Raw genomic sequence first — 13,510 nt, forward strand, 5'->3', positions numbered from 1 at the left:
GTTGTAAGGTTGAATTTCTGTGAATTCTGACATCTTACCAGTAAGATTCTATAATTCTAATAAATTGAGGCCCTGGAGTGCAGCGAGTTGGCCAGGTTCACCAGCCAGTACACCCAGGACTGGAACTCCCTCTGGGTGATTTATAATCTAATGCTTTCTGCATCATAACTCACTTCTTTTCTCATTAAAGAGAGAAGGCACCAGAAAATACGGGTGGAAGAAGTCAGTGTAATTTGGGAACTAAATAATTTGGCATCTGTATGTGCATTGGAGTACTCTGCACTTGAGAGACTCAGCCACAAAAGAACATAGTAGTGATTTCATTTCCCTGGGGGCAGTTTGTCTGCCTTGGAGCCACCCTCCACTCTGGTTACTCACTGTGACGGTGGCCAGCAGCCCCTCAGGCACGTTGGCCACAATGATGCCGATAAGAAAGATGACAGCCTCCAGCCAGGTATAGCCCAAGATAAGCGAGAGCCCAAAGAAAGTGACCCCCAGGAAGACGGCCACCGCTGTGATCAGATGGATGAAGTGTTCGATCTCAATAGCAATGGGGGTCTTGCCCACCACCAGACTGGAGGTCAGTGAGGCTATACGGCCCATCACGGTGGAGTCTCCTGTGGCGATCACAATACCTTGGGCTGAGCCTGTGGATGAAGGGGGAAGTCTGAATCAGGAAGGCTGTTGGATTTGGTTCCTACATAGAAAAAACTGTCACTGGTCAAAAACAAGGGTCTCTGAGAGGTCATTATGTTCTGCTCTCTTTATGTTTCATTTGTACAAGTAAGGGGCTCCTGGTCTGAAAAATCTCAGATTCCACAGTTCTCCAGAGATAGTCAATTTTATTGCCTAATTGCCTTCATCATCAAGGTATTCGTCTTTGTTGCACTTAATCTAAATATCTCCTATTGCCTGCATGCTTCTCATTTTGTCCTCGGCAGCTGAAGAGTTTCTTGAGCCCCAGGAATAGTGGTTACCCTTCTGCTGGAATCCAACATTCCAAAACCCCCCATCCTCTCACCCAGGGCTTCTCAATTTGCCCCCAGGACTCATCTGGCAGCATCTGGAGTTGAGACAAGATGGGAGGGTTACTACTGGCACCTAATGGGCAGAGAGCAGGGTGCTGCCAGATATCCTGGCACTCAGAGGACAGCCCTCCTTTCCCTACCAGCAAGAACCACTGCCCAGTTGTCAGAAGCACTCTGCCTGCAGCCCCCTCCCTACTTTGCTGGCTGGAGCCAGTCTGACCCCTGCTGGCTGGCACAGGCCATAACAGTGGGGCTTCTGGGCCCTCAGTCAGGAGGCGAACTTCACACACAGGATGTGGAACACTCGGGTATGCGGCTTGAAATGAAGGGCCCCACAAAGTTCTTCGCTTACAATAATTCTTCCTGCCTTACCATAATGACTGAAACTCCTACCATTAAAGTTACAGTCAGAACCACCCAGAAAAGCAACATATTATAGAGATAGCTCTTATTTTTTAATCAGAAAGACTCATGCCTGAAACTTCAACTTTTCAACATACTAACTATTTGCTCTGGGCCAAGTTCAAATTTCTAAAGTCAGTACCCTCTCTTGGGATGCTGAGGAGAAATTAGGGCTTACTTCAGGAGAAGAATGAATTAGCAGGGCTGAATAATTTTCTTCCCTTCTATGCTGTTTTCAGTTCATAGAGCACAGTCCATTCACTACACAGAATAAAAATAGCTACAATTACAGGGCACTTAAAATGTGTTAGGCCTTGTGCTAAGCATTTTATAGGTATTATCTTCTTTAACCCACATAAAAATTTATGGACCAGTGACTTTCAGTATCATCATTGTTCAAATGTGGAAATGATGGCTTTGACCTTTTATTTAAGATCATACAGCTCACGAGTGACAAAGAAGGTAGACTATTTACTGGCTATTACATTCCTTACTACCTTTAGTTGATAGAGAGTTCTAGAAATCTTTGTTGCAACCTTGGCTCCTTTTCTTTTTTATTGGCATGTGAAATCTTAACTCCCCAGCTAGAGATCAAACCTGCGCCTCCGCCCGCGGACTGTCGGAATCCTAACCACTGGACCACCTTAGGTGACCACCATTAATCTTTGCTTTTGAATCTAGGCTGCTTATGATTCGACATTCACCTTCCACACAGTTGGTGGAGAAGAAGCAGATATTTTGGGTCTCCAGAGGGTTCTCATTGGTGAACTCAGTGGAGCGGGACTGGGGTTCTGACTCTCCTGTCAAGGATGAGTTGTCCACCTGGGATGGGAGAGAGGAGGGTCATAGAGCGAGGATGGAAAAAAAGACTTACACAGATAGCACATCTCTTTCTGCCACCAGCATCATCGCTATCGACATGCAGACAGGAACATACACCTGCACACCACTGGAGCCTCAAATCTGCTCTTGTGACTTCTCACGGTTCCAAGGAAGACGGTAACTTCGTTAACTGAGCCCAGGTCACCGCCGTGCTCGGAGACCACACTCGGCCTCCTTCCGCAGCGTTTCACACCCCCTCACCTTACATCCGTGTGAAGAGATGAGCCGGATGTCAGCGGGGATCCGGTCCCCACCCTTCACTTCTACCAGGTCGCCTACCACCACTTCGCGTACAGGGATCTGAAACTTCTCTCCACCTCGAATGACCAGCGCTTGCTGTGGGAAGACAGTGTAGGGTTCATTTCCAAAGCTCTTTTCTCTTTCCCATCCAGTTCCTGGTCTCCTGTCCTCTGATTCCCACGGTTACTCACCACATCATTTGTGCAGGTCACTTTGGTAGATTGCAAATTCTTACCATCACTCTCTGCAGGGCCCTTTGATGCTCCTCCCACTTACACCCCATGTAGGAATGGGGTTTATCTTTTCATTTCTACACTTAGGTTCGACCATTTGGCTTGCTTTGGCCCATAGGACATTAGCAAATGTAATGCAAGCAGATGCCTAAAAAATGCTTGCACACTGGGGCTTGCCCTCTGTCACCATATGAAGGCTCAAGCTAGCCTCCTGGAGGAAGAGAGATTATAAAGAGAAAGGCCCAGATGTCCATGACATCTCATCTGAGGCCCCAGACACGTGAATGAGGTCACCTAAGACCAGCCAGCACCAGCTGAACTCAGCCCGGATCAGAACCGCCCAGCCACAGTGAGAAGTACGATATTTGTTGTTTTGAGCCACTATGCTTTTAGGGTGGCTTGCTAGGCAGCAGACCCTGATAGGCTCCAAATTCCTACTTCATTCTACCAAAACATTTTCCCCTGGACTCTTACCCAAGGAAGGAATTAAGTCCTGTTGACATCAAAGGGAGAAGATCCTGGGCTAAAAGGCTAGAACACGACCATGTCATTGGGAAAATCTGGAGCCTGTCCCTCTTCAAGTTTCCAGCCCTGTGCCTAGGAATATCCTTCTGCCATCACGTTTTCCAGGCTCTTTAGAAAGGTTTTATTTGAAAACAATCTAAACTTTCAGAAGAGTTGTAAGAATAAAAATTGTATCAAGAACACCTATATAACCTTTACCCAGATTCACCTGTTAACATTTTACCCTATCCGCTTTGTCATTTCTTCTCTGTCTCTGGATGTGTGTATGTGAATTCTTTTTTCCCCCAAACTATTTGAGGGCAAGTTACATACATCATGATCTTTTTAAAAAAATATTACCTTTTTTGATGTGGACCATTTTTAAAGTCTTTATTGAATTTGTTACAATATTGCTTCTGTTTTACCTTTTGTGTTTTTTTGTTTTGATTGTAATGCATGTGGAATGTTAGTTCACTGACCAGGGATCGAACCACACCCCCTACATTGGAAGGTGAAGTCTTAACCACTGGCTGCCAGGGAAGTCCCCACATAAGTCATGATCTTTTATCATACATACTTCAGTGAGCATTTCCCAGGAATTAGGCGAAGGAAATGGAAATCCACTCCAGTATTCTTGCCTGGAAAATTCCATGGATAGAGGAGCCTTGTGGGGTACAGTAGTCCATGGGGTTGCAAAGAGTCAGACATGACTTAGTGACTAAGCATGCAAGCATAAGAATTACGGTGTTAAATAACCATCAAATGGTTATCAAACTCAGTAAATTTCACATAGACACAATACTTTCATCTGCTGTCTGCGTTCCAGTTTTATCAACATATCCTTTATGGCATTATTTTCTGCTCCAGCATAGTATTTGGTCTAGGGTTAGACACTGCATTCAGCTCTCGTGTCCATTTAGCCCCTTTAATCTGCATCACTTCCATAGCTGTTCTTTGTCTTTAAGACCATCAACATTTGAAGAATCTGCCTTCCCCACCCCCCTGTGCCTCCAGCTTACTTTTGGGGGGATAGAACCCGATAGATCTGAGGTTTCATATTATGCTCATTGGACTTCCCTGGTGGCTCAGACGGTAAAGAATTCGCCTGCAATGCGGGAGACCTGGGTTAGATCCCTGGGTGGGGAAGATTTCCTGGAGAAGGGAATGGCAACCCACTCCAGTATTCTGGCCTGGAGAATTCCATGGACAGGGGAGCTGGCCGGCTGCAGCCTGTGGGTTCGCAGAGTCAGAAATCACTGAGCGACTAACACTCTCACTTTCATTATGCTCGTTAGATTCAGATTATGCATTTCAGACCAGATAGCTTCAAAGGTGATGTGTTTTTCTCAGGGTACTTTTAAGGCCAGACAGGACAAAACTTAAACGAATTCACTCTCATTATCAGCCTCACACAGTCCACTCATGGTAGAGTACAATTCTTCAAGGGACATAAAAGTCATATATTTGGCTGCATTCTAACACATTCTCTCACTAGATCCTTCCATATGAATCCTACCTGAGGTACCATGTTCTTAAAAGATTCCATGATCTTGGAGCTCTTGGCCTCCTGATAATAGGAGAAGCAGCCAGTGATGACAACGACGACAGTTAGTACAATGCCCAGGTACAGCTGCGGGTAGGGAAACCAAGGGCTCATCAATAGGGTCTTTCCTCCCTCTTCGTCCTCAGAAAGTCAGTTTGCAAAGGTAATAGCCATTTCTCTAGGTGGAGGAAACCATGGGACTTGGCGGGAGAGCACAGGGGTTGAGCAGAGTCTGAGACAGCCTGGCTCTTTCAGCTTCCTGCTGAAGGAACCCCGAGCTACAGTTTGGAGCCAGCAAGACTCCAGATCCGAGAAGCATCATCTTTTCCTCTCCAGAAAGACTACTCACAGGGAGAGGGGGCTTGTGAGGGAGATGGACAGGAAGGAGAGAGATTAAAATTCTGCGAAAGAGGATGGACAACATAGTGCTTTGATGATCAGTCGGGAAGATAATCAAAGGAGAACAAGTTTCTAGAGAGAGCTCTGTATCTCAGGGAGCTGAGTCAGAAGCTTTCTTTTTCTTTTTTTGGCCACACCACATGGCTGGCAGGATCTTAGTTTCTTGACCAGGGATCAAACTCGTGCCCCCCGTGGTGGAAGCTTTGCAGTGCAGCGGAATCCTAACCACTGGACTGCCAGGGCATTTCCAAGATTTTTTTTTTTTTTTAAAGAAGCTTTCTAGATAAAAGGGAAACCAGGAGGGACCAAAGCTCTCTTAGCAGCCCCTGGGAGTATATTGATTTGGACCTGAGGACGTCAGGAGTGCTAGGCTGCTGAGTAGGAGAGCGGCAGGGGCTGAGCAGAGACCAGGCAGCGGTGGTTGAACGGACTCACGTTGTCTTTGGTGGCGTCCTCACTGAAATACAGCTGGATGCTGAAGGCCACGAAGCAAAGAATGGCACCAGTCCACAGGAGGAGCGAGAAGCCGCCAAACAGCTGCTTGCAGAATTTGACCCATTCTGGAGTGGTAGTGGGAGGGGTCAGTGCATTGGGTCCGTCTCGAGCCAGGATTTCCTGCGCCTTTTCAGGGCTGTGGCCCTGTGTGGAGAAGACACAGGGAGGAAGGGAGAACCATTAGAAGAAAGCAGCTGACACAAAGGAGAACCTGGCTTCAGAACTCAGACCTGCCATTTATAGCCCCAGGATAAGTCTAGAGACCAGTGAAGTTCTCCGAAGGTCAGCCTGGAAGTTCTTCCTACATAAGTGGGATTCTAAAACTTGCATTACAGAAGGGTATTATTTAGCCTCCTTACACAGGAAGGATTTTCAGTTTATGGGTTGATTCACAAATCTTTTGAGCACCTGTCGGGACGGGTACAATGGTAGAGTACTAAAGTGAGTGAGACGGATGCCGGGCCTAATGGAACTCCACCTCCAGTGAGGAGATGCATGTAAACGATTTATAAGACAGTGTGCCAGGCTAATGGAATGAGGAGATACAAAGCATATGCTTATAACATACAGACATCCACACTCTGATGCTTTAACTTGGAAACAGAAGAAAACAAACAAGCAGCTAGATACAGGAAAGTGTAGCTCCTCGCTCCAGCCTGGTGCATAAGCTTGGGTGCTTTTTCCTCTGAGTGACAGTGAGACCGAAACCTGCTAGAGGATTGTAATAAAAAGAAGGAGAAGAAGAAAGTAGCTCTCTTAAATACCCATCAGCCACTCCCCAACCTGCCCTGGAAAAATACAATTTAAATAAAAATAGGACCCGCCTCCTATGCTCATCTCTGCTTACCAGAGGGTCACCCTAAGACCCTCCAATGAAGAGATTCTAGAGCTCAGAGGAACTCACATTTCCAGGGCTTTTGTTTATTTGGGATCATTGTATTAGTGGTCAGAGTAGAAGCAGCAGCAGTGAAGTGACAGCAGAGGTAATATACGGTTTTGCTATTAAACCAGCAGTTCTCAAAGTGTGGCCTGGGGACCTACAGGGTCCTGAGATGCTTTCTGGGCAGAGGGGATCCACAAAGCCAAACAATTTTTTTCTTTTCCTTTTGGCCACAAGTAGAGCCTTAACCACTGGACCATGAAGGAATTCTCAAACAATTTTCATAATAACACTAAATTGTTGTTTGCTTTTCACTCTCATTCTCTTGAGTATATAGTACAATTTTCCTAAGGCTACAGGGCACGTGATACCACAACAGAGTTAATGCTGAAACTATGTGAGAATCCAGCAGTCTTCTGCTAAAAAGCTAGATGTTAGATTTGCAAAAATGTAAAATACCACTAATTTTTTTTGCTTTGAAAAGCAGTTGACATAAAAATATTTGTAATAATAGATAATAGCTTTACTCTTACAAATGAATTAGGAAATACTTTTAAATTTTCTTAATTTTAGTTTCTAGTATGATAAATATACATGATAGATGTGTGCTGTGCTTAGTTGCTCAGTCGTGTCCAACTCTTTGCGACCCCACGGACCGCAGCCTACCAGGCTCCTCTGTTCATGGGATTCTCCTGGAAAGAATACTGGGTTGCTCTTTTGAAGGAATGATGCTAAAGCTGAAACTCCAGTACTTTGGCCACTTCATGCGAAGAGTTGACTCATTGGAAAAGACCCTGATGCTGGGAGGGATTGGGGGCAGGAGGAGAAGGGGACAACAGAGGATGAGATGGCTGGATGGCATCACTGACTCGATGGACGTGAGTCTGAGTGAACTCTGGGAGTTGGTGATGGACAGGGAGACCTGGCGTGCTGCGATTCATGGGGTCGCAAAGAGTCAGACACGACTGAGCGACTGAACTGAACTGAACTGATGCCCTCCTTCAGGGGATCTTCTTGACCCAGGGATCCAACCCGCGTCTCCTGTGATACCTGCACTGCAGGTGTATTCTTTACGGCTGAGCCGCCGGGGAAGCCTGCTAGATGTAACCCACGTGAGCCAAAGCTCCTTGGAGTCCTTGACAATCTGTAAGAGCGTGAATGGGTCCCCGGGACACAGGTTTGAGACGTGCTGCCCTAGTCCATCCTATTCTTTGCTCTAATCCTGAGCTCTCTTTGGAGTAGTTACCATTATCATCTTTTTTGGAATGTGTGTCCTTGGCGAGGTGCAGGTTAAGGGTCAGAACATTGATCTTCAAGTCAGGGGCTAGATTTCCAGCTCTGCCTTTGTCCTGGGAGCCTCAGGGTCGGGGATGGAGAGCCTCTGCCTCCCTTAGGGAACTCCTCCACTCACCCTGGTCAGGTCCACAGAGTACTTGGCGCTCAGCTCATCCAAGGTTAACTTGTGGTCATCCTGAGGAGATAGTAGAGCCACTGAGGGACGGGTGGTGACACGTCATTTCCAGGGGAGACGTTTCTGGGGAAGAGGGGAGGCGCTGGCCTGTGTGATGAATTCTCAGGGTGAGATGTGAGAAGGCTGAGGGCTGGCAGAGACTTTGGAGGGCAGTTTGCCAGCACCCTCTTCAGCTGTTCTCACCATGACTACTTCCTTCTTCAGCTCCTCCATATCTTTCTTCTTTTTTTTCCTCTTCATTTTTTTTTTACTCATCTTAGGACTGTTTGTGGGTCCTGGGATTGGATTCCGCTCATGAGGTGTCACGGTCCCTTTTTTCCCTCCAAGGCCCATGGTTTTCCCTGGATATGGCTGCCCCAGATCAACTGGTGGGAAGAAAGCAAAGAGAGTGAGGAGTGTGGGGGGACAGAGGAAGGAGGAGACTGGGGAGAGCGGCTCATGGAAGGGGGGCCAAGGGAGGCAGGCAGGGAGGGCAGCGGCGCGGAAGCCCTGGATGGGGTCAGGGGAGGCGTGGAGGGGCGAGAGGAGCCTGTGGCCTAAGTTACAGGAAGGAGAAGGGGTAAGGAGAGGGAGCCGAGGAAATGAAGCGTGGAGGGTGTTATGTGCCTCAGTGCTGAAGATGCTACAGGACCCTGAGCAGGTAGGAAGTGCAGTGGGCTTCAGGGTATGCTGGAAGCCCCCCAGCCCCAGCCCCCCTGGCTCCAAGGCAACGCCCAAACCTGTGGTCACAAAGGCCTCTGCAAAGTTCTAACCCAGAATACACAAGTCTTAGTCCCTGGGTTTGGCAACAATTGGAGCAGGTTCTGCCGCAGAGACAATTGTAGTCTGAAAGCAAGACTAGCGCAAGGTCCCAGCCTGGTCCTGCCAGCTGCTGGGACCCAGAGGTACCCCAGATAGCTGACTCAAAAAATAGAGTAGGCGTCTGTATATGAGGGTGCTTTTCCAGAAGCGCACTTCCCACCGACTTTGATTTTGAGCTTTTGGTTATAGGAGATCAGATAGCAGGTTAGGTCAGACTTTGGACTTTTGAATCAGTCCTGGCTTTGAATCCTTTCTCCTCTGCTTACCAGAGGAGTGTGGCTTTGTTTAAGTTACCTAACCCCTTTGAGCCTCTCTTTCCTCATCGCTAGAGGGGGATACTATCTACATTGTAAGCTGGCAAGAGTAAGGATTAAAGTGGCGTGCTTCATGTAAAGCATATCTGATATACATAGTATGTGCTCAACATATGAAATGAAGTGAAAGTCACTACTCATGTCTGACTCTTTGCGACCTCATGGACTGTAGCCTGCCAGGCTCCTCTGTCCAAGAGATTCTCCAGGTAAGAATACTGGAGTGGGTTGCTATTTCCTTCTTCAGGGGATCTTCCCAACCCAGGGATCAAACCCTGGTCTTCTGCATTGCAGGCAGATTTTGTACCCGCTGAGCCACCAGGGAAGCCCTGTGCTCAACATATAGCTTGAATTAAATGTTATGAGTCTTATCTGTCACTTAATGTACAGCTCTTCTCAGTGAGACTGAAAATACCCTTTCCATGTGAATACCCTGTATTTCCTCATGACATATTTATCTCTTTTATTCACCTTCATTGACATCTCAGTATGCTGTTTGGTTGTATTAACTTTATGTATATATTATATGGAAAATTATGTTGTGCCTCCTTCCAAAAAACCATCTGAAGTGGCTATACGTTTATATTATTTGTACGTTTTTTCAGTTATTCATGTCACATACATTTTTGTGTTTTGGTTTGGCATGCTTTTCAAAAATATAACTGGATCGGGAAACATCCACCTAGGGGCTGATGTAACATTCCTTTAGTATTCAGAAATAGAAAATTTCCCTTCCCAGCTGGGACAAGTAATAGTTTGTTTCTTTAATAGATTGGCTGAAATTTTCCTTCTCTTCTAAAAGCATACAAAATGGAAACTGAAAGTCCCCTTTCCCTCTCCCTAAACTTAGACTCCCCACCGCTGATGTTACTGCTGTTGGCAGTGTGCTGTGCATCCCTCCAGTCTTTTTTCTACATTTATACTAATAGTATCTATAAGGAAGTGGATTCTCACTTTTTACAGACACTTTCACTCATTCCCACTACTAATTGATTTATAGGATATTTCCCTTTTAATTTTTTAACTATTAAAAACATTGCTGCAGCAACATCCTTATATATAGTACTTTTAGGCCTTTGAGCTTCAGTTTACATAGAACTGATTCCTGTTCTGAATCATAAGACTCTTGTTTAAAATCTTAAAAAATTTCTACCAGATTGCTCTTCAAAAGGGCTTGTCTTACCCATATTCCACCACCAAGATATAGAAATGTCCACTTCCCACACCGGATGATCCTGACCATTTTCATTTTTTCTATCATAACTGGCAGACTTTGATAATCTTACAGTTTTAATGTCCATTTCTTTATTTTCTAGGTAGTGCTTTTTCTCATATTTATTGGCTTTCTGGGCTTCATTTTCCTTTTTCTGAATTGTCATTATTTGCCCAACTTTCCATTGTTCTTTTCCTTATTGATGTGTTCCAAAGGGTTCCAACCTCTTATCATATACATTACAAATATTTTCTCCCGGTCTCTGTGTTTAATGTAGATCATAAAATCCCAAAGAGCAAGGTTAGAATTAAAGGTAAACCTGTTAAGTTAATCTATGCATCATCCATGTGACAATAGCACTTAGCCCAGCTTTGCACATAGGAGGTCCTTCAAGGCAACTTTATTGACAATAAAATCAAGTGAATTTATTTTCGAAAACCCCATTCTGTCCCACAGATCTTAGTTCAAAAGTGTACCTCTTCTGAGAGGCCTTTTCTAATTGCCAAATCCAAAATAGCAGCTCTCACAAGCAGTCTTCAGTTCATCACTTGTGGGCTTCACTGCACTTCTTGACCTCTGAAATTATCCTGCCACTTATCCATTGACTTGTTAAGTTTTCTGTTTCTCCATGACAGTGAGGACCTTTCTGGGCTTATTTGGGCTCTATACCCAGGCCCTAGAATAGCACAGAGTGGTTCATCCCCAGACAGTTCCTAAAAATAAGTTGATGACAATGAATGTTCAGGTTTTATCCTAATATTATCAGGTTTCATACCCATCATTTTGGTCTGGTATGTTTTAAAACCTGTCAGGGTTGATACGCTAGAATTACAGTTGTCTACTCATTTGCTTCATAATCACTTATTTTAAAAAAACCCTCTGATATTCTTACCTGATCACTCTTGCAGCTGAATGTCACAACCAATATGTCATGTTTTATAAAAACACAGTGAGGCTCTTAATTGGTATTATATTGGCTCTTTATAGCAACTTATTTTTATCTTTATATAATCTGTCTTCCCAAACAGCAGTCAAGTTTAGCCTTACATGCATTTTTTTTTATTATTCTCATTGTGTTTTTAAGTTTTCTTGAGTAAGTACCTTATGTCACAAACACTAAATCTTGAGTATAATGTGTTTTGGTTCTGTTGTAAATAGAAGCTCTTTTACTGTATTTTCTAATACTTAGAGATAAATTTTATTTTTAAAAAACCGAGGTCTTGGGCCTGTAATTTTGAAATCATTGCTTATAGGACTTTTTTGTTGTTCCTGTAGCTTTCTTTTGGTTGGCTTACTTGGATACTTTTAGGTATTTAACCATATTCACTACCAAAAAAATATGTTTTTATTTCTTCCAGCTTGTCCCTTTATTTAGACCATATAAATACAAACTTCTTATCCAAGATTTCAAATGTTGCTGCTATTGCTTTCGTTATAGTTGTTATTATTATAGTTCTCTAGACTTATACATCCTTCCCCACGTCTCTGAACATAATTATATTTTCTTTAATGCTTTTTCCTCAAACATCTTAATCAGTTAAATTTTACTGATAACCTTCTAACATCTTTTGAAATAATTACTTAATCATTTTTCTAGTGAATGTTAATGTTTAGTTTCTGTATAATATACTGTCCTTGAATTCTACTATTTGATGATACATTAACAAATATATATATATATATTTGTTTATTTTATTGAATTCTATCAAAACTATTTGTTTCATAAAATAGGCTGAGCAATATAAAAGTTTTTTCTGTCTTCTAGTACAGTTGAAATAATATAAGGGTGTTCTTTGAGTTCTAATTGTTGGCAGTTTTATCTGCTCCTCAGTGCTCTGAGCAGGCTGATGGTTGAAAGCTTATAGACATAGGCCCCATGGACAGTACAGCATTTGGTTGTTTTTAATGCTACCCGGGGCCAAAGAGCTAGGAAAATGTTTTGAGTGTCCCTTATTTCCTACTTCCCCCATTCTTTAATCCCTAAAATAAATGTGGGATCAGGGATCAGAGACACAGTTGACCCACGGCTTCACCTAATGAAGTGCCCTAGAGGTGTGGGGGAAGGGCTGCGTTCAAAATCTAGAAAGGATATCCCATGAAACCAGCACCAAATGATCTAATCATTTGCCCTACGTCATGTTGCATTCTTAGCATTATGAGTATTTAGCTTGTTTTCTGTCTCTGATGAATCTTGATATTTACTGTTCTGTAGGGGAAAAGGAAAAGGCATGAAAAACCTGTCTGCCTGGGTCAGACGTTGGCCTTGATTTTTACACTACATCCCATAGTAAGAGTCTTTCATCTTCTCAGTAACAGCCCCTAAGATGGTTGACTCTTAATCCCCTACCCATCATTAAGGTCATGCCCTCTCCCCTCCTCGGGCTCAAATCACTTGGATCTGCCCAGCCTCTACTGGTCAAACGTTCACTGTCCACACATTCCTGGCTCCCTTTGTAGCTTCCCCAGTTTGTTAAACCATTGCACTCATTAGGCTGCCTCCACGCCCACGGGTTTTCTGTTCACACCATTGCCAATGAGTACGGCATGCTGGTTAAGGGAGCTGGTCTCGGGTTTGAATCCTGATTCAGATGCTTACCATCTTTGAGATGGAGTACATAATTTTGCCTTTTCAAGCCCTAATTTTCCCATCTGAAAATTAAACAATAGTCTCCATTTCGCTGGATTAAGAGGATTTTTTTCATCACCCAACCAATATTTATTAATTGCCCAGTACATGTCAGGCATCATTTTTATAGGTGATAAATAAAGGCGGTGAAGAGGGAAATACTTCTGTGTACATGGAAATAATTCTGGAGGAGTCAGGCAAACATTTTTGCTTTTGTATAGGCAAAAAACTATATATGTGTGTGTAAATTATATTTATATATTTTTATACACTACCTATATCCACCTATCTGTGTAAATTTGAGGTAGTGTTCATGAATGAAAACAGAGAGAATGGGGAAAGAGGTGCCAAAAGTGTTAATTTATTTGCTGTGGTCTGTGAGGACCTTGTGAAGAGGTAATGTTTAAGGGGCAATCTGTAGAAAGTGAGGCAGCCAGTCATGTGCAGAACTAGAAAAATCAATTCCTGGCAGAGGGACCATC

General features: G+C 43.9%; 1 protein-coding gene across 1 annotated transcript in view; it reads right to left on the reverse strand.

Annotated features, from left to right (window-relative positions):
* LOC128044334 (sodium/potassium-transporting ATPase subunit alpha-4) overlaps positions 1–8,410 on the reverse strand; it is a 33,174-nt gene extending 24,764 nt beyond the window's left edge. The window contains exons 1-7 of the mRNA XM_052636488.1: positions 8,261–8,410; positions 8,018–8,077; positions 5,667–5,870; positions 4,806–4,919; positions 2,514–2,648; positions 2,135–2,252; positions 379–647 (exon numbers count right to left, since the gene is read on the reverse strand). Of these exons, the coding sequence (XP_052492448.1) occupies positions 379–647; positions 2,135–2,252; positions 2,514–2,648; positions 4,806–4,919; positions 5,667–5,870; positions 8,018–8,077; positions 8,261–8,410 (1,050 nt within the window). The remainder of the gene's footprint in view (positions 1–378; positions 648–2,134; positions 2,253–2,513; positions 2,649–4,805; positions 4,920–5,666; positions 5,871–8,017; positions 8,078–8,260) is intronic.
* Between the last annotated feature and the right edge of the window lie 5,100 nt (positions 8,411–13,510).

Source organism: Budorcas taxicolor, chromosome 3, assembly GCF_023091745.1.
Source record: "Budorcas taxicolor isolate Tak-1 chromosome 3, Takin1.1, whole genome shotgun sequence".
Lineage (NCBI taxonomy): Eukaryota > Metazoa > Chordata > Mammalia > Artiodactyla > Bovidae > Budorcas > Budorcas taxicolor.